Raw genomic sequence first — 23,984 nt, forward strand, 5'->3', positions numbered from 1 at the left:
TCCAACTGCCCTTGTGACTCAAACTGCTTTTACTGTTTGCAGCCCCATCATAAGTCCTGCATTTTCCCTTAAGCAAAAATCTCAGCTGAAACTATATTTCTATAGGAACACCTGAAAGTTTTCCTCAATATTAGAAATTGGTATTATTTTGCTTTGGGATTTAAAATGAAGTCCTGCTGTTGTAAAGCCTGGTTTACAAGACAGCACAGTAATCCAACCCCAGGTGACAAAGCTTCCACTCTTGCAGGGATTAAAAAAAAAAATCTTTCCCAGTCCCCCTTTGAGAGCACACAAATGTTCAAGTGGAGTGTCTAGATCAGAGCTTTCCTGGGGGAGAGAGGTGACAGCAATGAGTAAACACTTCCAGATGATGCTGGAGCCTGTTCAGTTTGCTCTTTGGGGGCAGAAGAATCGACATGTCTGTGTGACTCAACGGGAATATTAACTGAGTCAACAGGCAGACATTTTAGCAACTGTTACAACTCATAGGCACATAATTTCCATTATCTTACACACAAAGTTAGTGTATCTGTAGCAAACCCCAAAACTACTGCACAATAACAACAGGTTTGTACTGCATTTTGGGAATCCTCAGGCATATTCCTGTTGGCCTCTTGCTTAGAGGAAAGAGTCTGCTGTGTGACAGTGCTCATATATATGTATACATGACCCAGAGCCATTCAAGCCCGTAGCATCACCAAAAACAAATGAAAAATCTGCTGCACAGTCCCCTAAGCGGGGTCAGAAAGACAGCTGCTATCCATGGAAACTTGGAAGTACAAAGTGGGAGTGGAGCTTTGAAATTTCTTTAAAGCAGTCTGACAGCCACAGACCCAAGGTCAGTATCACAGATGGTGTTCATGAAAGTTACACTTTCATTTTTAAACAAAGCCCCTTGCATAGCTACTAGTTACAAACAAATCTGCACAGACAAGGACATGGCAGACTCACAAGTTGAGCTGCAAAACTAGAAAACCATTGAGTTCTGCCTAGCTCAAATAGAGATACAAATGCTGCATTTGTTCCTTTAGCAGTAGGTCACATTTGATATAAGAGTCTCTGAAAATCAGCATAAGTGCCCCGAGTTCCAAGCAAGCCCATGTCTTGACGGAACACATACACATCATCTGATCCTACAGCAGTACAGGTTCATCAGTGTGAGCTGCTGCACCCCCTACTACTCCACTAGAGCATTCCTTGTGCATCCACATTACCCTTAGAAATACGAGTACTGGGAAAAAGGCAAGTTTGTTGCTCTTAAAAGACAGTAAATATAAAGCTTGAATTATATTAAAGGAAGCAACACACATGATTGGAACAAAACAAAAAAAGTGCCTTTCAATGCATTGAATTTATCTGAATTTCCCCCCCCTTTTTTTTTCTTGAACATCAAATCTTGCCCCCAGTTGAACACAAGACTGGCAGTGATTTCATGACAGTGTATCCTCATGAGATTCTACTACATTACAGCATACACACCACAATAAATTTATAGAAACTTTGTGAAATGGAAATGAAAATGAAATTAAGTGCTCAGGGGTTGCACATTTACTGCTTGGCTGTTGCTTTCTCTACTCTGCACTTCAGAGGGAAAGGCAAATTACAGCTTCAGAGTGGAGTCTGACTATAGTCAGCTTTGCAATTAGAGTTTTCTAGACTGCTTCGTGCTGAACATGCCTCCAAGAACAATTCAGAGGTACATCAAGCAGCTCACTGAACACACCTTAAACTGCTTGGCTTTCTTTTATATTGAGTACAGCTACTAGCTTTAAGCTCTCAACACAATTTCAATCCATGTAACGGTAGCATCCTGCACATAATTAGCACTCCTTAGTCCAAGTACTTTGAGCAAACACGGCTGATTTTTGAGTTTCAGGGTTGTGGGACAGGGCAAATTCAGCATCTGCTTCCATATGAGAGTTGGTAATATTTCAAGTCAGTCAGGATCATCAAAAATAGAGTTTTATTTACATTTTCATATTCAAATTCAATACAAATTATGAAATATTTACAACCATTTAATTTGTACTAGAACTAATAAAATGCATTGCTTTTCCCCTCCAGATTCTGAAGTTCTTTATTGCAGGCTTTAAGGCAAAGTCCTGCTAATATTAGAAACTAGTCAAAGAGACAGAGGTAAAAAAATAAAGTGCATTTGTAAGACATCCTTAGTTACCTTTGCTGGGCAAGGCCAAGTCACTTACTATTGAGGCACCCAGTGTTCCTCCTTGACCCCATCCCAACTCCACACAGGTGGCAGACAGCTTCTCCAACCCTCTGTCACACTCACAGGACGTCAGCTCTCCCTGCAGCTTGTGCACTTGAGCAAGACAACACACAGCAACAGAGCAGCATCTTTCAGAGGCTGCATCATTTTCTGAACAAAACACAGCAGATCCTTTGGGAAGAATCTATCTTTTCATCTTCAGTTTACTCTTTCTGAAGTCATCCCAGATTCCCACAAAGCCAGGACTCTGGCATGTTGCTGGTGCTAGAGATGGTTATAACTCCCCAAGTCACTTGAGGATCTTTCAGACTGTTTAACATTAACAAGGCTTGAAAAGTTCCTGCAGTTGTTCCCTTTACGGTACTGTGCAAGTCAGATTTGGCCTGTCAGCTTGCAGCTTTCTTTTCTTCCCCTTTAGGAATGTGTGGTTGGCAGGTTGGAGTTGAGAGGTAGAGAATCAGTTGGTTTCCTAGAGAACCAAAAGACACTGTGGACAAAATCCAGTTTTACAAGCATTAGTTCGCACTTTTCTCCTATCAAATTAGTGCACTGAAACATTAAATACAGCGTTGTTCAAAAAAACCTCGTGTGTTGTAAATAAGCATTACACCAGATCAAAAATTAATTTGTTTACAATGAAAATCCACTTGAATTAAAACAATAAACAACAAAAAAAAAACCCAACTCAAAACACTTCCCAGTAAAGACAGCTACAACATAAAGAATCTTCTCATTTAAACAACTCAAGCACTGAGAAGAAGCTTTGTTGAAGATGGAACTTTTGTTTTAGTGTTAGAATCTGCTGGTTTTCTTTATATTTAAGACAGCTTTATCTGCAGAGTGCTAAAACTCACGTGGGAAATGCAGTTTTAAGAAAGGCAAACCATACAATTGTGATTTGAGCAAGTCTATTTATCTAAACATTGCCAGCGCAGTATTTTCTGCAGCAGTCTTGCAATTTTTGGTATATATGGAATGGCAGTAGGCAGCTCCTTGCAGAAGGCTTGCACCATGGCTGGGCACGTCCTTAGAGCGTGACTTCACAAACGACCCTGCCCTCAGAAGCTGGCGTTTCATCTCCCTCAAAACCCGGGTTGTCACCCTGCGAAAGGGCAGTCACAGTGGAGGGCTGGGATTCTTCATTTACAGGAGGTGTGTTGTCATCTGTCCAGAACAAAACCAAGTCAAGGCAAGTTAAGAAGTGTCACAAGCCAGCTTTATTACCTTAAAGCTCACTTGATTTCCAGAAGCTCACTGCAGTGGTCCTTTCCCAGCACTTCTCCTGCAGAGTTGGAAATCCAAGGCCATGCTCCAACTACCACTCTTCTGCTGCCCCTCCTTAGTTTGTGAGCCCATTCTTGACACCAGTTGTCATTTCTAGAGATACCTGCTCAGCTCAGTAGTGCTGAGCAAGCAGAGGCTGTGTGCTCAAGCCACAGAAGGCCCTAGGAGGCTATGAAATCCAACTAAGAGATTGTCAGTTCTTGTATCTTTAGAGCTGCTGAAGGCATCAGGACCAACTCCTAGAGACCAGGTTCAGGATAAACTGGGGGGGCCACACTGGTTCATAGAGGATGGCCTTCTCCCTACAGATTGACCTCGTTCAGATGATGTTCCTGTGTGTCCTTCCCACTCCAAGCAAGGATACACGAGAGCCTGAGCCATGTAACTAACTAATCCAGCATCACTCTAGTTGCCTGTAGGGATGCAATTAGTTTGCTATTGTTCAAAAAGATGAAGTATTTGGAAAAGCTGACAGTCTTTTCAAATTAACTGAATTTCAAATTCTCTGAAAGTGTTCAAGTATGACTCAGCCCTGGTAAAACCTGAAATTTAGTTGAAGTACCTGTCATCTCTCTCCTGCACCCTTTAAACTGGAGCAGGATGGAGTCCCCATAAGTTTTCTGTAAATAAGTAACTACTTAAAGCAGATAGATCTGGTGGCAAGGCAACACTCACTCCTCCAAATGGAATCTCCACAAAGAGATGAGGGACATCTTTGGAAAAATCTCTTTGCCCTTGAAGTAGTAAGCCTCTGATTTTTTAACTGCTCTTTTCACAGGTTTCATCTTTTAATTCACGCTAAGGTTGTGTTTCATTTGAAAACAAAGATCGAGTGTCAGATCAAGTGTAAAACAAAAGGGAAGATCAAGCCTTGTGAGATGTTATTACTGCAAACCCCCCTAATTCACAGCCTAAGCAACTAAGTGCAATGCAGTCCAGCAAGACAGAAGAAAAAGTAGACATACTTTCTGATGGTGCATGTGCTTCCTGAGCAGATTCCTCTGGGCCCTGTACGGAATCATATCCAGATGATGCTGTCTCACTGAGATTATCATCTTCATTAACCATAGTGACAGTGGATAGAGGTCTCTGCCCACTGGATCCTGAGGCTTGCACAGACTCAGACCGTGTTTCTACATCCATCTTTGTGGAAAAAAAAAAAAGAGAAAATGGTTTAAGTTAAAACTTGATAGGATGCTGCATCTTTCCAGGAGACCAATACTTGCAAGGACTGAGTCCAGGGCACTTTTACCCAGAGATAAAAAAAATAAAATGGCATAAAAGTTCTGCTGTTAACCTCCAACATCCCAGGGGAAAACCAGTTATGGTCTAATTGAGTGGGAAGTTCAGACACAGCTTCTGCATTCTTCACTCATTTACTGCCCAGTACCACAAAAAGAGAGTCTTCCTTCCATTCAGTGCAGATATGACTCCCCCAGGCAAATTCTGGCACACATTTTAGCTGGTCCGGGCAGTGTCAGGCATTGGCAAAAGCAGTTTCCCCTGGCACTTGCAGCAATGAGCAATTAAAGAACACAGAACACCTCAGAAATTCCTGATGTATCCTAGGAAATCATGTGGCTCCAGGAATGATGTCCATGCTAACACATTCACTTTTCAAGGACTCTGGGTACTGAGGAACTGAACAGAGGTTTCAGGGACAGTATGAGCTGTTGAAGTCTGCCTGAAGCTTTGATAAACACCCTTAGTTGCAAGCACAAGAGTTAAGAGCGATTCTTCCATGCATGACAGCCAGCTTTGGCTGACATTCTGCCCAAGGCTTTAGGTGATACCAACTCAGACCAGGTCAGCTGCAGGTTTCCCTAAAAGGGACACAGCAGTCCTGTAGCACCTGGCCACTGACATGGCAACACCTGGGCTTACCACCAGTGCTCTAGAGGCAGCAAGAAATAGCTCAGGATGTGGTTACTACATCAGTGTAATGCTGACAATGGCAGCTGCCACTGTGACAGAATGCTGGCTTACCTCAACACCCAAAACTTTGAGGATGTCACATTTGCACAGTGGACACGTCCCATGTTCCAGAAGCCAGGGGTCAATACAGGTCTTGTGGAAGACATGGCTGGTAGAAGAAGGTAGCCAACAGGTTAGGCTTCATACCAGGAAGACTGCTTATATGCCACCCGTGAAGAACTCTTTGGTAACACTGAGAATTTATTCCTTCTAGAGTGGACGACCTTATTTTGCCTCAAGTTCCAGTTGAAAGTTATAGATAGTTGATCTCTCAGCCTGTAGCTGGTTTGTGCTTATTAGTATCTTGATATAACTTGCTAGAATTCAGCATTATCATTTTTGCTACACCAATCTAAAGCTTTTGTTCTTCCAAATCCATTTTCAAATACATTCCCAGCTGATAATTTAACAAAATACGATTACTGACGTCTCAGCCTCAGCTTTAAGGTTAACCTCTGTCTTGCAGATGCAGATGACTAAATAGCACTTATTTCTGTTAGAACTACATAGACAAATCATCTCACAGAGTAATGTCCTCGAGATAAACTGTACTCCCACCCATTTGCTTTGTCTGTGCAATCACTGTGTATTCCAAGTGGATATTTGGCAGGCTGTGCACTCAAGAAAGTAAATATAGTTCAGCCACCACAGATGCAAATGTGTGCTTCTATTAAGACATTCACTTCCACAATGGGTCTAAATTAGGCCACAGATTTAGGAGGATGACTTGAAATCCTGTAATCTGCCTGTTCCCTCAGCCTGAATAGAAACAGCAAGGCAGACAGGCACTGCTCAGTATTAATCAGTTCTATTATGAGACAAGTGCAGAGATCACCACATCCACTGCTCAGTAGCCCATGGCCCAGTAGGATCCAAGGATTCTCCAGTTCAGCCCACATCACCAGTACTTCCTTCTAGCTGCACCAACTTAATGTTCAGAGTACAACCTGAAACTTCCTGGATGCCTGACTATTTTAAGTCCTTGGATTTACCACTGGTTTTGTGTATCTGCAACTATAAATGCCTTCAGTTTGACTCTCTGGACAAGAATGCCCTTGGCAAACACCCACACCCCAGGGACTCAGATACCACCAGTGTGACTCACAGGACCATTTGATTGCTTGCTTCTTTCATAAATACAGTTAAATGCTTTCAACAAGTAAAGTCTAAGTGTTGAGGTCAACCATCAAAATCAAGCGTGTTCTTGCAGTAAATATCAATTTATAACTCATGTGAGAGAGAATTTAATATGGCTGATACTGGCAGAGATCACCACTGGTGAAGATTACTAAGTCCATCCAGTCATCTTAAGCATGTGCCTCTTAGAGCTGCATTTGGGCCCGGGAGGAATGAAACATCACAAATGTATGGAAAGCAATCTTAGAGCAAAGCATAACGCAGCAAAGTTCAGAAGAAGTTACTCCACTCTTACCTCAATAAGTCATGCTTTGTTTTCAAGTTCATATCAAGATTATCAGGGTTTATAGGGAAATAATGAGAAGTCAGGTCTCCTATCAGCCAGAAGTATCTGGAGCTTGTCTGAAAGTTTCTGTACTCATGGCACTTAGTTCATTACTAAGCAAGACTACTCATGAGCATAAACGTGACAAGACAACCGATTAAGCATTCATCCATGCCTGAAAGCTTATTCAGTTTTGGTTTTTTCTAAAGTATTAAGCATGAGATCAAGGAATTTGGTTGATAACATCCTAGCAGCCCAACTTTGTGTTATCAAAACAGCTTAAGAGGTCCTACTGCTTGGGAGCAGAGAAAGCCTTTGCAAAACTGTAACCTGGTGCAAAGGGAACTCCAGCTCAGATCTGACAGCGTTTGACAGACAGCACCGCTCACCACACAACACCAGCTACAGATTTTGCTATTCTACAGAACTTTTTCGTACATCAAAATTTTTCCAAGTGCTTTTTGTAACCCTCCCCAAAGGTTATGAAACCTCTTCCAGTACACAATTTGTGCAATTCACATGACAGCCCTCTGATTTTTAGACGCTTGGCCAGAGCAGTCCCATTCAGCAGGCACAGGGGGAATCCCACAGAACAATTTTCCTTAAGTCCTGAAGGAGCTTAATTCCTCACCTTAGGAGCAACCCCAGCCTTTGTGCTACACTACTGGGCTTCCACAGCAGTAAGATACAACAGGGGAGAATTCTAGAAAAATAAACTGCTATAGTTCTGTTTTGGTCTCTATTTCAGAGGATGCATACAAGAAGAGAAATGCCTTCTTCTAAACTACAAAAGCCAATATGGTTTAACAAGTTTAGCAGAAGCACAACCCCCTTAGTAAGCAGTAACTTAAGGGACAAGAAATGGGCAACATTTTGCCAGTTACCTGCAATTTAGTGGTAACATTCTTATGTATCAGCAAGGGAATGAATCTTTAAAAAGCCCTGGCATGCCCTTGAGGGGCACTGTGGTCTGCCTGTCAGTCCGCTCATGGGGAAGTTATGAACACAGGCCATTGGGGCACACTAAAAGAGCATATTTACACAGTTCCTGTTGTTCAAAACATTGTTTTGACAGAGATTCAAGAATGCTTGCTGTGTAACAACTTGATTAAAGTTTGATGAGCTTTGTTAGCACAGCAGAAGGAACAGCAAGTAACAGCCATGCTTACAGATTTTGGGTAAAGGGGCAGTTTAGAAGACAACTTACTTGCAAGTCAGAACACGCATTACGTCATTTGGCTTGTACTGTTCAAAGCACACAACACAGGAATCCCCATCTGGACCAATCTCCTAAAATAGTGAAATGAATTTATAGCATTAACAGACTTTGAAAGCTTCCTCTGAACTCCAATCAGATTTACTGCAGACAAAGGGGTCTAGCTAAAGTCATCCAAGATGTTCCCACATATAATCTTATATAAACACACTGTGTGGATTACTCACAGTCAAGCTGACACTTCAACAGAAGCATTTAAAGTTTAAACTCATGGTTTAGAATTTCAGCTTGGATTACTGGAGGCAGTACTGTAGAGGTTTAGAACTGCTAGCTCCAGTTTTAGTTACAAAAAGAAAAGCCAGGGAAGCTGATTAGATATACTAGTTTACCTTTAAGCATCCGTGCCAGCAAAATTAGGACCTCTCACCTCAGCAAGACTACAAGCAAGCAGCTAACAAAATAACCCAATTTATAAGAATAGAAGGAAGTCTTGCAGCCTGGAAAAGGACATGGTCTGAAAGAGGAACTGTCTCTGCCACCAACAGTTACGAGCTCAGAGAAACTTCTGCATCCTGCTCCAGTACTATGGACCACTCTCCAGGCTCTGTGCAAAGGCTGTGCCATAACATACATGAGGTCATAGGATCAGTCCTACCTTGTCCCCTTCCTTCAGGGTGCGCAGCTGCATCTCTTCAATGGCCTTCTTAGCCCTGGCCCGTAGTCGTCGCTGTGACAGAAAGCAGTCCTGGTTAATTAAACACGGTCATTTTTCTATTAAGTTACTAATACTTACCCGGGTGCCTACCAGCAAGCAGGCAACAGTTTTAGAACCCAGATGTTATCACAACAAGCCAAGTAAGCATGACCATGCTATTTCAAGAGACCATGAAACAGAGTTTCAGGACATACTGATGTGGTTATTGACTAGATGATTCACCAACAAGGCACTAGCATCTGCTTTGCTTTTACCCAACCTTTTCACGAGCACAGGAATTCCAAGGGTTTCTTCTTGATCAGATTAGACCCAACCAAAACAAACAGAAGCCTTCAAACTGACTTGGTACAGAAGACCGAACACGGAGTCCAACACTCAATAGTTTTACTCACTTTATGGCACCCTCCTGCCACGCACTCACGTCCTGATGAATGGTGAGAGATTCTGCACCGACCAGCCCACTCACCTCCAACGCACCCTCAACTACTCCTCTGTCCCCACCGATTTACAGCTTGCCTGGCAACTGTTGGTGTCCAGCTGTCAATGCAACACTGGAATTAGCCCAGGAGCCAACTCCTCTGCTTAAAGGTCACAGGTTGGGGCTGTTCCACCAACACAAAGAATAGGACTGTCCTCTCCCTCGCCGGTGCACTTACTGCCTCAGGACATAGAGGCGTATCAGGCAGTTCTGGAACTGCTGTCCCAGCACAGCACTTACTTCAGGGACAGACCAGTCTTCAGTTTTGCAGCTAACCAAAAAGCCTCTTTCCAATTCAGCTGCTCTGTGCAGGAGCCCCGCACTGTTAGCTTTCCAGCATTCCATCTCCTTAGGCATTTTAGCCCAGTCACATGAATCCTTTCCAAGTGCAGTGCTGGTGGCACAAGTACAAAAGGACAAGTGGGTGGAAGGCAGCTGCTGACACGTAATAAACTCACAAGGACTGGCTATTCAAGTCTGCACAAGATTCCCTGTGCTGAAGCACTTAATGGCAAACAACTTGATTTATACGGTCACCTGAGAGACTGTCAAGCAGTCTTGGTGCAAAATGAGCTATTTGTGTATCAGTATTATTTTGGTGACCTAAGATAGAGCATCCATGTGCAGGTTTTTGAGAGTTTAATAGCTGATAATTATTAACAACTATCAAGGAAGAGACAGATAGAATCCAAAGGTAGAGGATGCAAACACATTTTCAGGAACAAGAAGTAGATGAGTTTTCTTGGAAGCTTTTGCTGAAGACATGAATGTATGTTTCTGTATGTCACTTATGGTTAACTTTGGAATGATGTTCCCCTTGTCAGTGTTTGAGAGAGCAGCCATGTACTGCTTTTTACTGAGGCCCCTAGAAGTCTGAGCAGCAAATGTGGTAAAAATCAACATGTGGTAACATCAACAGAGGAAGAATGCAGCAATATTAGCACTTCTCATACATAGCCAGAACTGTCACCACTACTTGTTATTAAATGAAAACTGAACTTTCTAGGAATGTACTCCCTCATTTGGTATCTCATCTACACATCTCATGTCAGGCCAAGCATATTAGACAGGACCCAACTGGCTGCATTGTTAATAATTTACCGAAACAATATTTTAAGTTTTGCATAGGCACCAGTTTAATTGCTCTTCATTAAATGCACCAATGGCAAAGTCACCTTTAACATTGATTTTGGCAAGTACAGCAGAACACCCCTCCAGGGGATGGAGAAAAGAAGCAAGAGGAAGATTTTTATTGAATAGTCTACCAGGATACTTGAGCCTGGAATGTCAAAGCATTTTGCAAAGTCAAGTTTTTCAAGCAAATGTTAAATGTTAATTATGTTAGAAGTCTGAAAGTCCCAACCCAGCAACTCTAGAAAAAAATAGCTAAGTTGAGGAAAAAGAATCAAGATATTACAAAACAGGTCAGGTCCCAGCTCCTATCCAGGCTCTGGTATGTTGAAATAGTGAGGTACCTAATTGGGAAAAATAGGTTTGCAGTCGCTTAGTCCTCAGCCTTCCCCAGTCCAACACTGCTGATTTTACCTCCAGCCCTTTCTGCATAAGGGGGGCAGAGTGCCTTCCTGGCACCCTGTGAGCATGGTCATGGCAATGCAGACAAGAAAGCTCTAAGGAGGTCAGGAACTCCTGCTTTTCTCCTGTAAGCTAAGGAAGTTCTTCCCCACAGGTAGCTACTGCCATGTACACAGTTTTGAATTGTGGAAAGTTGAGCAACTCACCTCCTCCAAAGCCATTAGTTAGGTAATTTCTCAGCTGCAACATCTAATCTTTATGAAATCAATGGAAGCAAAGATTTGAGCTGAAATTAGAAACCAGGTCACTGATAATATCATGGGCCATTTTGCATTATTAAGAAAGGTTACTATATTGAGGAACTGAATTTGTCAGTGCTCTGCTGACTAAAAAGGTAGCAAGCCATCCTACCACACTTGTCTTTGCTCACTAACCACATGATGCAGCAAGAGACTGCAGAGGTGGGGACTTAAATTTCAAGCCCAGAAGAAAAGATGCATTCAAGAAGGAACTAGCAGGTTGCAAACAGATAGCTCATGAGGAAAGAGCCACTCTGTTTTAACTAACTGTGGTAGGGACATACGTGCTACTAAACTTCTCTTCTCGCTTGGACCAGAAGACAATGTGACTGGCTCTTCTCAATAGTCACTCAATTTTTAAAGAAACCCTTCACAAGCTGCAGCACATCATTATCACATATCACTATTAGCTCATTGTACCACTCCAGAGAGTCATTCAAAAGTGTTTCTTTGGTTCCAGTGGCTGACTGACCCCTTAAAAGACTCCTCACACAACAGCAAGATAATCCCACAGGGAAGGTCAAAAAAGCAGAGACTTTGAAGAGCAGTAAAGGGATGCATTCAGAGCAACACTGAAGTGCTGAAACAACATGATTTTCAGTGCACTTCGAAAAGAGGGAGAATCTGTAACACTTCATTATCAATACACTTGACTGTTCCCTAAAGACTCTTCCCAAAAGAACATGTAACCCTTCCACACCTGTGCAAGAAAGGAGACAAAACACACTCTTTTACTCCACCAACTAACACAGTCAACTGTTTTCTCCAGACAGTTTACTTTTTGCTGTTCTTAAGGAAAGTTTTAAGTTGCTCAAAGGTGTATCTCTTAGTGCTTTAAAGATCACATGCCTTCCTGTGGAACAAACAAATTCAGTCATTTTGGAGCTTAACCAGCATTTTGCCCTTCAGATCCACACCACGGAGGCCTGGGGATATAAAAAAATCAATGGCACTGACTCACCTGCTCCCTGGACTGGGCCCTTGCAACAATGAGTCTCCGAGCAGAGTAAGAGACATAGCAGCCCAAGGTTGCTGCTGCAACAACGAAAAACGACACGGAGATGAAGAGGATGGTGAAGATATTCATGGAGAGGCTGCGCTTCTTCCCCACTTCGATGACCATTGTCACTCTCATGCCGCTCTGAATCCGCCGCAGGATCTCCATGCCTTTCAGGTTGCCAATCATAATTGCAACAATCTTTTCAGCACCTGCAAAGGAGAAGGGGAATCCACGTACAGTTACCAGGTGTTGTACCAGTGTCTTAGATGTTCAAGTGCTACAGTAAAGACCGTGGGAAGTTTCTAACTGGTATTTGTAGATTCACCATGAGCTGACTGAGCAAGAGTCATCACCATATGCTTGTCCAGTTGAAAGGTACATTCAATTACCTGTGAGCTGCATATTTAGAGCATGTTTAGAGTATGTTTAGAATTCACTCATCTCCATAGCACTCCTCACTCATATATAGGACACTCACTGTCCTATTTAGACACAACACTTTGGTGATTTACATTTTAATATGCCTTTGAACTACACAAAGTTAAAAATAAATCCTCTACAGAGTGAGGTCACGGAGGATTGCAGTATCTGTGTGGGAATTGCTTCCTGTAATGGATCCGACTTCTTTCCTGTTCCGCTGCCACTTCTTAACACCTCTTTTCTAAATTTGACAGTACTGTTGAGTACTTCCCCAGACACTGAGCAGTCAAAGCCATAGATCAGCCTTTGCTTCTGTATTCTCAGCAGCAATTGAGAAATGATTTGAGTGAAATTTGGTTGTGAACTATAAATGTTTTTGTGAGTTTCTAATGCAAATTCAGAGGGAAGCAAATATGGAGGGAGGTGTGCTCAGCTTTTAAACAGTTGGTGGCAAGATGGCAAACACCATCTTGATTTTAACAACAGGTTTTATTCACTCAGTTGAACACCATGACAAGTCAAAGGAACAAAAAGTTTTATGGTAGGAAGAAATTTCAACCAACTCCAGTCCCCAAGTACAGACCAGAAGAAACTGCTTTCCTTTTAGTGACATGCAAGGGCTTGAGGACATTTGATACCATTTGCAGGAACTTCAGACAGTCCCAATATAACAGAGAAGCTCTTAAGAGGTAAAGATAAAAAACAAACAAACAAACAAACAAACAAACAAAAACGGGGAGAAAGGGAGATGAGTAAATTATCACTGGTATCTCTCTAAACTAAATACAAGAAAAATAGATTTGAAAACCAGCTGATCAGGAGTTCTGCTGCATTAAACCATCACCTGCACAACATTCATAATAGACATTGCATGGTGGAGGAACAAAAGACTGTTACAGAAGTGCTATTTTTAGCTAACCTCCCAGCCAAACACTTTTATGGGGAGACAAATTGTTTGTCCCTCTGCTAAGAGAAACCTTACCCAACTTTCAGATACCAAAAAACTAGAATTGGTGCTAAATCACAAAGGTTGTCATTGGAGAAACTGCTCATTAGTTTGCCAGCTTGTTCACATAATGTCTGTGACCCAGCATGGTAAGCAACCCTCCTTAGTGGGACTAAACTTTAATGAGGACATCACACAGAAAAGAGGAAAAAGTAATTTAAAAAATAAAAACCAGTCAACCTGCAACTACTGTCCTTTAGAATGAACTAGGGGTTATACATCAGTTAGAAAATGAGTCGGAGTCAGGTGTCAGGAGCAAGCAAAGAATTAAGCATGGGTCAAGTCAGATGCTGAGACATGCTTTCATAAGCATGGAAGAAAGTGTGAAAGATCAGGCTACAACAACGAGAAAATAAAAAGCCTACCAAAAAAAGCAAAAAAGGCTTGTTCTGCCTTATGTCCCTTCGCTTCTGCACGTCTCACAGCAAATATAGCTTGTGGTTATGCACAACACAAGACGCAGCGTGGGGACTCCTGTTAATGAAACATCGCCATCAGCCTGCAAAACCACTCCAGCTACTAAGCCATCTGCTGTGGATGAGTTTTACCCTTAAAGAAAAAAACATCTTCCATTTAAGTCTCAAGTTGATCAGTTCACAAAGATGTCTTCAGATGACAGCTTTAATTCCTTCTCATTCTTTTCACCCCCAGAGATTTCTCTTGCAATTTCAGCTCTGCTTTAGACAAGCACATGCAAGCACCAGCTGCTGGCTTTGACACTGGCTCAACAAGGGCAGAAGAGTGGCCATTTCCATCAGCACCACGTTTAGGACAACTGCTGTGCTTCTAGAATAAAAGCATTAGGATCACTCCCACCCAACACTCCCTGAGCTGCTGGATGGGTCCCACCTTGACAGGTACTGAAACGTGTTACGGTGGCCTTGAAACAATGACCTGGACAGAGACTCGAGCATCACACTGGAAACAAGGTATTTGAGGGGACATCTGCAGAGGTGTCCCAAGCACAGTAGCTGCCCTCAACTGTCAGCTTTCTAACCCCCCAGACTGCAGCAAAGCAGAAGAAAAGTCAGTTGTGCATGGCAAAAACCTCACAGAAACCCAAGCTCATCATCCAGGTGCTGTCAGCTTTTGTGGTTCAGGTAAAGCTTCTCTAACAGTTTTTAAAGGACACTAGAAGGTGAAATTAAGCTGCTGCCTGTTTGGCTAATAATGGGCTCACTGCTAAACAGAAGCAAGACCTGTTTAGTTAAACATTTCCCAGCCTCTTTCCTTTCTCATTCCCTGTGAAACTGGAGAGGGTAAGTTATTCAAGTCTTTAGAGAAACACAGCCTGCCTCTGTAGATTTGGAGTTTTGCAGGAGGTACCTGCTGGTCAAAATCTGGAGGAAATGGGTTAGCACAGATAAAGCACAAGAACCTCAATGGTGTGTTGTGGCAGGGAAGAGCTGGGGCACAAGCAGATTGGGCACACAAGGACAGTGCATGACTGGGATCAAAGTTTTACCTTCCTGTATCAGGTTGACTTAAATGCAAAGTAGAGCTTGCATCTATTTATACCAATATCAATACCTATATTAAACACTGCCCTGCAAAGACTTCACTTGTTCTGCCATTGCACTTCTGCTCCCTGTAAACATGAAGTTGAGGGTTTGGTAATTCAGGAGAGAAATGCAATGTGTAAGGGCAGCATAGAGCTGGGAGCATTAACTTTTGCATAGTAAACACCTGTCTTTTCATATTTATTTAGGGAGATTATTATAATCCAGTACTAATCTTGTGTGTGCTACAGATAAATCTATCGTGAACCAAGAAAATTCTAAGTCCTGGAGAACATTCACCCCACAATATTCAGCAGACTGCAATGGAACCTAATCCATGCTTAACAGCAGTCACTTCTAGCAATAAAATCACAATCTGCTCATGCATTAAAGCACATCAAGGCAAGGTTCAGATCTCAGGGCCAAACAATCCCCTGACCAAAGACAACTCAAGGACTCCAGCCCTAAGTCAGCTCCTCTACCCCCACTCAAAAGTAGTTTCTCAGCTTGTTCAGGCATTGGAACCATTTTGCAGTGTTTAAACCAAGCAAATTCCACTTCAATTAAGACATGAAAGACCCCTTCATTTTGGTTTAAAGGTCTCAGTGTAGCTTTGGGCAAATTCCATAGACTGTTCTTTTCTTGGATAGCAAAAGCCAAACCCCTATAATGTCTCTATCACCATTTACCATGAACAGGATGTAATATTGTTAGGGGACCTTTTCCTCTTTGGGAGCAGACCAAGCTGCAACACCGTTTGGTGAAAACATGTGAGGAAGGCAACAATTCTGAGGGCATTTTTAAGAAAGAAGGCATAAAAGATGACAAGTAGCAAGTTATTTCAGAACAAGGAAAAGCTAGCATGCCATACACAAACTCCAACATTTTTGCTTCTGTAATTTCCCCCCCCTTTCTGAAATTCCAAAGTTTTGTATCATCTTTAAGTGGAGTGAAATTAAGTTTCTTTCACTTTGTCCAGAGAGTGCCTGTGCAACCTGCGCCTCTGCCGTGGTACAACTGTGTTGTTTCTCCCCAGAACCAAAGCAGCTCACACTTCACTCAGGAATACCCCCACACAGCCCTTGGTCCTGTGGAACCTGCAATCCATTTCAACAGCCCCAGCTGACCACCATGTGAGCCACTCACTCAGAAAGTGCAGAATGGAAGAAATTACTTCTGATTTTGAATGTTCACATACAAAAAAAAAAAAAGGCAAAATAAAAAAAAAAAAAACAAAAAGCAGACTTTGGAGTTTGAATTCTCAAAGAAAGGTCAGGCTCTCCTTAACCAGAGCAGAATCAATATCTGAAGGCTCTTTCAAGAGATTAAATACAAACTCTGAACTTGATGGCTGTATCTTTGCTTTTATCTACATGATATGGTACTTTCAGCACACAAAATCAGCACTAGCTGTGTCTTCAGCCTTAGTCAAAGAGGTAGAGGTATTCCCCTGGTACCCCTCCAACTCCAGCATCAGCAGAAAGGCATTAGGAGATCAAGCCATCTCCTGTACTTTAACATGAAAGACACTGTCAGTTGACACTCCAAGCATTTCCCACCAGATCAGCACACCTGACTCCTCAGGCATGTAAGAGGAGTATCTGATATACCAGCTTCAGGTTTAAAAAAAAAAAAAAAAAAAAAAAAAAAAAAAAAAAAAAGAAAAAGACATCTTGAATATTGCTTATCTCACTGTACTGGGATTTCTGGTGGTTATCAAACAGGCCTGTACAAGCTTAATGTTATCTGTTACAGTAGGAAGGAAAATAAACTACCATTGTACACAGACTGATCTGGTATTACTGACGTGACGTAATTCACCTCAGGTGGCAGGCGAGCACTGCACACAGAAGCCATCATGTCTCAGCACTACACCACTCCAGGGACACAAGGGCTCTCCCTGGCCTCAGACACCAGGAAACCAGAGCCTGCAGGCCAGCTCTGCTCTCATCCATGGTACACTGTGGACAAAAAAGGGTGCTGACTGCTCTCGTCCAGATGCATAAGGCAAAATCTGATCAGGAATGTGCCCATCCCCACAATCATCCTCCATCGCAGACACTGTCAGAGGAAACGCCTTTATTGCCCTGCAATAAGCTCTCCCCTTTGCAAGAGGGGAGGGTGACTGAACTCATAGTTCAGGAACAACTTAAGCCTGGATAAGCTGACATGTTCACAGGCTTGTCCCTTCTCCTTCCCCTGCTCTGCCTGTTCTCCACTCCAAACATTACCTGGCACCAAGATAAAAGAATTGCTCACTTCCACGCTATTTTGCAGTTATTTAAAGTAACAGCCCCTTGTGACCTCAGTTTTTTGATTGAACTGTCTTCTTCCTCACACTATCTCCTAGGCTTAATTAAATCTACTTTCAGCTTGCTTTACTTGACAGATGGCACTGTGCCTGATCTCTTCCTCCTCAACACACAAGCCTTTCAGCTCCCAGAGGTAAACATTCACACAAAATCATGGAATGGCTGGGGTGGGAAACAACCTCTGGAAATCATCTAGTCCAACCCCCCTGCTAAAGCAGGTTCACCCAGAACAGGTTGCACAGGATCACATCCAGACAACTTTTGAATATCTCCAGTGAGAGAGACTCCACAACCTCTCTGGGCAGCCTGTTCCAGTGCTGTCACCCTCACGGTAAAGTTTTTCCTCCTATTCAGGTGGAACTTTCTGTGTTTCAGTTTGTGCCTGTTACCCCTTGTTCTGTCACTGGGCACCACTGAAGAGACTTTGGTCCCATCCTCTTGACACCCATTCTTAACATATTTTTTGTTGAAAATAAAACATATTTTATTGATGAGGTCCCTCAGTCTTCTCCAGGTTGAACAGGCCCAGCTCCCACGGTTTTCCTCACAGGAGAAATACTCCAGTCCTTCATCATCTTCATAGCCCTTCCCTGGGCTCAGTCCAGGTGCTTTTCCTAATGCACACCAAGATACCTTTGGCCTTCTTGGCACAAGTGGCTCATAGAGAGTTTGCTGTCCACCAGGACCCCCAGGGCCTTCTCCACAGAGCCGCTCTCCAGCAGGTCAGCCCCCAGACTGTACTGGTGCCTGGGGTTATTTCTCCCTAGGTGCAGGACCCGTGTTGAACCTTCTCCACCCAGCTCTCCAGCCTGCCCAGGCTTCACTGAATAGCAGCACAGACTTCTGGTGTACCAGCCACTCATCCCAGTTCTGTATCATCAGCAAAATTGCTCAGGGCATGTGCTGTCCCTTCATCCATGTCACAGATGAATACGGTGAACAAGACAGCAAGACACACGAAAAAGTGTTAAAAGGTGGCAGGAATAGCCAGGAATGAAAGGCAAGGTCTTAAAAAGAAACTAAATTTTTAAAAAGGGGGAGAGGAGCATTACAGAAATTTAAATATGAGGCAGAGCCTTAGAAGAGTAAGGACAGCACAGTGAGATTAGAAGAAAGGGAAGAAGAGAAATTCCCTGATAACTGGTGTTAGTGTTGCAGAAAAGGAACTCCTCTGGAGAGTTCATGCCCACAGTGGTCTTTGCCTGGAGGAACATGCCACCACATGTTCCTACCAACACAGCATTTATTAATGGGACTAACGCCTAAGGAGACTCCTCGGAGAGGATGGCCTCCAGATGGGCCAAACGTTACTGTGGAGAAGGAAGATTTCCACACTAGGAAGTGAGGGGAAACTTTACCAAACAGGCTGAGCGTCTGAAGGAGCACAGCAAGACCAAAGGTAGTTTTACATGATGTGAGTTTCCATTGGTCCACAGGGGATACTGGAGGTGGAAACAAACCTGTACTCTATTTAGTTTAGACAGTGTTATTATGTGTCGAGTGAATCCAACAATTACCAGCCTTTTTCTTCCCCCCCCTCCCCTTTCTGAGCCTTTAAGACCTATGTAAATGCTCTCAGGCCCTAAATCTTAGAACATTTATAACATGAAATCATCATTTAAAACAGCATCCAAAACAGTAACACTTATTAAGGGCACAGAGATTAATGAGACCTGTCGGATGGCTCTCTTCACGTGCTCTTTGGTCAGTGGCACTTGCAAGAGTAAAGTATCACCTTTCAATCTAGCAAACAGCATCTAATATCCCCTGGAGAAACAGAGAGCAACATTCCCTAATGAAAATTCTTTGCTGAATTTACTCAACAGCTTTCAGCAGTTTTGATTTAGTAAATACATTGCTCACCCTCTTTGAATGAGATTGAGCTCACCACTAAATATCCCTTGCTCTCCACATGCTGGTGGCAGCTAAGTGCTCACTGGGAACAAGTGAGTTTGAGAAAGCTAATGGTAAAATGATGTAAGTCAGCACAGTGTAAGCCAGAAGGCATCTGTCTGTGGAAAGATGACAGCTCACACTGGATACAGTGGGGAACCGTGCTGAGCTGATCACTGTGTGCTCACCAGCACATTCAGGACTGGAGGCAAACAAGCACTGTCATTGTTTTAAGGACATGATGTCCCACACAATGAAGCCTCTGCTACCACAGCTGTCACTTAGGATTTTAATTCATCCTTTCACATTTCAACAGCCCAGTAAACCCAAAGAGCAAGGGCACTTCACAGACCTATTCCAGGCTATCTAAAGGGTGATGCCTTTTCCTGCGGTTTTCCATGGCACAGAGGTACCTAAATTATATCACAAAGAGCAATGGCAGGGATCAGAAGTTGTCAACAGCACTAGTTAGTCTATCCAGCTTCTCAGTGCCTCTCCTGCTTGCTCACAGAGCTTTGGTGCGGTGGGCAGCCCCAGCTCACTGTCACACTGTCACACCCCACCTTACCCTGCAGGTGGGGAGATCAGCCAGACCCACGTACCAGGGCTGGTTGTCTGAATGCCACTACAGCTGTGACATTAATTTACTCTAAACCAGGCAGCCAGGAGAACCAAACTGAGCACATAAAGACAAATTTGCAGCACATACAAATGGAAGAGTTAATTCTCAGATGCAAAGAGCTATAGACTCCAGACACTACGGACTGCAAATACCATTGAGGCACAGCAGATGCATGCAAGGTCCTTCTCAAAAAAGGAGTGCTGGTAGGAAGGGCTAAATAATCTGCAGAGTCTCACCTGGCCATGGCCAGGTAACATGAGAGAGCAAGTGTCATCAATTAGACCTTGCATGCTCATTCCTCACCTCAGATGTCCTCAGCACAATTCTTCACTCACTGCAAAGGAGAGGTACTCTAGTTGTTTACAGAATGCTTACAAAGCTTCAGCCTGCCTTGGGATTACAATTCTGTCTCAATCTTTAACAGTTTTACAGCTCACATCAGCCTTTTAATACCATGAAGAAGTTTTAGCTTGTTTCTGAAGATCACACCTCATACGAAGTTGGAGCAGAGCACAATTAGACACTTTTGCCATACACTGTTTTCTCTAAGCATATGGAGATAAGCCTCTACCTCAGTGAAATTCCTGCAGAACAAGTTAAGTGGCTGTGCTACATATTTAACCTTTCCTTCCCCTTTCACCCACTGATGCAAGTTTACACTTGAACCAGATCTTGTTAGCCTGAGACATGCTGTTACTGCTTTAGCCAGAATTATTTAGCTGTGTTCCCCCAGAATAAGCCTTCTTCAGATCAGGTGATGTGCTTCTCAAGTCTAGAGTTATACCACAAGAAAGAAACCAAAGAAAATTTTCACAGCTGCTTTCTAACCTGCAAGGAATCCTTCTCCACCAGCTGCAGGGACATAATGAACACCAAAGAACACTTTCCATGGGTACTACCACAGCCCCAAGCCACCTAAGAGCCTGGTTCTACCTTAAGGCAAGGTCCACCTTTAAAACAAATCAACTCTTGTCTGCACTTTTTCCCCCACATGTTGCTGGTTTTCTCCAATCAAATGTCTTTTCCAGAAGGTCAATAGAGATTACAGAGAGGTGCAGTTATGAGCACACAGAACTGTACTTTGAAACCTTGCTCAGCCTGCCACAGAGCGGTACCATCTCCTTAAACTGCCCACAATTAAAACTCAAGTTTGCTAATTGATACAGGTTTGTGCTTATAAAAGCACAAAGTAAACGTTACTTTGGACTCCATGAAATTCTTGGCATTCTACATGTTAAAGATGATTAGGCAGGACTTGATCATATCTGATTTGGCTATTTATTGTGTTCTGTTTTTATTGTCAGGGTGGATTGTTTTGTTGGGTTGTTTTTGTTGTTTAGTTGGGGTTTTCTTTGGTTTTGGGTTTTTTGGTTTTGGGGGGTTTCTCTGTTGTTTTTGTGTGTATGTGTGTGTTTGGGAGGTTTTTTTTGGGGGGGGTTGTTTTTTTGTTTATTTGTTTGTTTTTTTAAATTGGCACACCAAAAGGTTATATCAGAGCACTGATAAGAGCAATAAGGAATTCATCAGACCAAACATGATAAGAAAAAATTCTCTGGAAGCAGGATGAGTAGGACAAACACTGCTTCAAATACAGGCCCATTTAAGTCTAAACAATAAAATTGCTTCAAAAGCCAAGTTTGACAGTCCCAGAAAAACACACACAGCACTTTCAGATAAGGTTCTCTTACTAACTTCATGTTTTGTTGCTACCAAGGTTCTGTGAAGAAAAGCATGTTGTGCCATATATTTTATCAAAGCCCCATATATTTTATCAGAGAAGGAGATCTTCCTTCTCTGCCAGGCAGATGACAGCTCCTGCCCTCAGCACTGCTGGCAAGAGGAGATGCTACCCCAGGCATGTCAAAGCTCTGAGGCTTTTGCCCCAGCAAAGACATCTCCCCACTACTTCCCATTGCCTCAGCTTGGAGGAAGTGCTTGGCTTTGTCTGGTTTCACTTGATGGCATATGATAGCCCCAGTTAGAGCAGAAATGAAGCCAATGAGGAAACTCAGACTGTGAAGTCACCGTTAGCACAGCTACAGCCGTTACAGCCGCGGCGGGAGCTGTACTTGCACAAAAACAGTTCTTTATGAGCAGGGCCACCTTCAACGCTGCCTCCAGAAGAGCTGGGGCATCCAGTGCCACCAACAGAGGCCAGGAGACCCATCCCAAAGCACAGTTCAGCAAAGGGCAGTATGACCAGCTCTCACCTCCTAAGTCTGAGGTGCAGTGCTGTAGGCTGACCTCATCAGCATTACACAAGCAGTATCCTGCACTTGGCAAACTCAGTGAGGCTGGTGACTTGTAGCTCGCTTCACCTCAGCTGGGCTGTGTTCAAAGCCTGCAATGTTTGTCAGGTTTGGCTGGAGAGCACTGGCTCCCAGAAGGAGCAGAAGGCAGGACTGGCCCAAGCACAGCATGTCACCAAAGCCCCATAAGCAGAAGGAAGAGCACTGCTGTGGGAAGAGGCAAGAACAGGGACTCACAGACAAATGTGGTGCTAGAGGAAGAACTCAAGCCCAGAGAAGAAGGGAGGCTGGAACAGGAAAGAAAGTGAGGGACTAAAACAAGGACAAGCAACAGCAGCAACAAGCTTAGCCCAGTAATTGTGCTAGGACATGGCAAGGAGGAGTCATGCAGATTAAATATGTGGTTTGACAGAAGCTGTCTTCTCCAAGCAGTCCCTGTCCTATTTGTCTGCAGTTCAGCTGGGAAGTTTCAACATGCCCTCAAGCCAGTAACCCATCACACAGGATAATCAGGACAGCTAGAGCCACTCTGACATAAATGCCTCAGCAGAAAACTTAAGGACAGCACAGGAAAAGGAGGGAGCTCCTCTTGGAGCAGACCCTGCAGAGAGCAAATGGCTTATTTCAAGAGGCAGCTCCTGGCAAGGTTAAGATGCTTTAAGTCTCCCAGCAGCCAGGATGGAGGAGAGGGCAGGAGCACATAGCCCTTCCCCTCAAGAACAGGTTCAGCAGTGACCTACCCAAGCCAGCAGTGCCAAGGGAGCTCCTCCAAGAGCTGCAGGATTAGGCAGGCACACAGTGAACAGGGCTCAAGGCAGGGATGCTCCCGTCAGTTCAGCAGGAGGAACTCGCCCAGCAATAGCCAGATCTCAATAGCATTTGTCAGCTGATGATTTGATTACATAAGAAAGCTCTGCCTCAGAAAGGTCTGTCCAGACTGTACGTTTTGAATTCTTAAAGCAGAGTACCAACAGTCCTACAGTTCATTAAGATTGCACACAGTGAAAATCCAGAGGCAGCTACTGTTTCCTTGTCTCACCAGAACACTTGCCTTCATAGCTAACAGACAGAAATCCTCTCCACCCCTTCTAAGAGGGGTCCTGCAAGGATATAACTATTTTTTTAACCACTCAAAGTTTGAAGACGCACCGTTTTCTTTTTTCACCTTTTTATTTCACTCCAGATGTGGCTTTCCAAAACAGCACCACTTCACAGAATTCCAACATGCCCAGCAGGTGTGTGCACATCTGTCAAACAGCTGGACAGAGCCACCAAAGCCACTCACCCTGCTCAGGCTGTCACCAGAAGGCATTTACACAGCCTTCAGCCTAGTGCTGCAGGTTACATTAGCCTAAACACAGTCAAATCTCATTCTTCATTTGAGAGATGGGCAGGTCAGGGAAAAAAAACAAAACACTTCTGGCAAGTAGGAGACTTTCTCCAGCAAGAGAAGAGGGGCTCTGTCATCAGCGTCTCTAAACCGCAAAAAAACCTTCAAAGGGATTCAGCTTCTTCCATTGCAAGGGGAATTTTACTGCTGAAAAGTTACCTACAGAAGAGTCTCGTGCTCCATCTCTTTTTGAGCTGGTTAGTGGAGGCATAGGGAGAAATGCTGTCTGAGCATGGAAACCCAGTCTATTTCACGGCCCAAATCAACTCCACACACTTAACAGGCTTAAAAAACCTCAGCATCCACCACTGCTGGCGGATACCGGCTCAGGCCAGAAACCCAAACCAAGCGGAGACATCGCCAGCCCCGCACACCTACAGCCCGGGCCCGGCCCGGCCAGAGCGC

The 23,984-nt window shown here is 43.5% G+C and overlaps 1 protein-coding gene across 1 annotated transcript in view; it reads right to left on the bottom strand.

Annotated features, from left to right (window-relative positions):
• Positions 1-1,940: 1,940 nt before the first annotated feature.
• Positions 1,941-23,984, bottom strand: part of RNF128 (ring finger protein 128) — a 25,870-nt gene continuing 3,826 nt past the window's right edge. Inside the window, exons 2-7 of the mRNA XM_008933465.3 lie at positions 12,150-12,397; positions 8,819-8,890; positions 8,155-8,237; positions 5,498-5,594; positions 4,477-4,654; positions 1,941-3,391 (exon numbers count right to left, since the gene is read on the bottom strand). Of these exons, the coding sequence (XP_008931713.1) occupies positions 3,255-3,391; positions 4,477-4,654; positions 5,498-5,594; positions 8,155-8,237; positions 8,819-8,890; positions 12,150-12,397 (815 nt within the window). The 3' untranslated portion in view covers positions 1,941-3,254. The remainder of the gene's footprint in view (positions 3,392-4,476; positions 4,655-5,497; positions 5,595-8,154; positions 8,238-8,818; positions 8,891-12,149; positions 12,398-23,984) is intronic.

Source organism: Manacus vitellinus, unplaced genomic scaffold, assembly GCF_001715985.3.
Source record: "Manacus vitellinus isolate BGI_N305 unplaced genomic scaffold, ASM171598v3 scaffold_19_pilon, whole genome shotgun sequence".
Classification (NCBI taxonomy): Eukaryota; Metazoa; Chordata; class Aves; order Passeriformes; family Pipridae; genus Manacus; species Manacus vitellinus.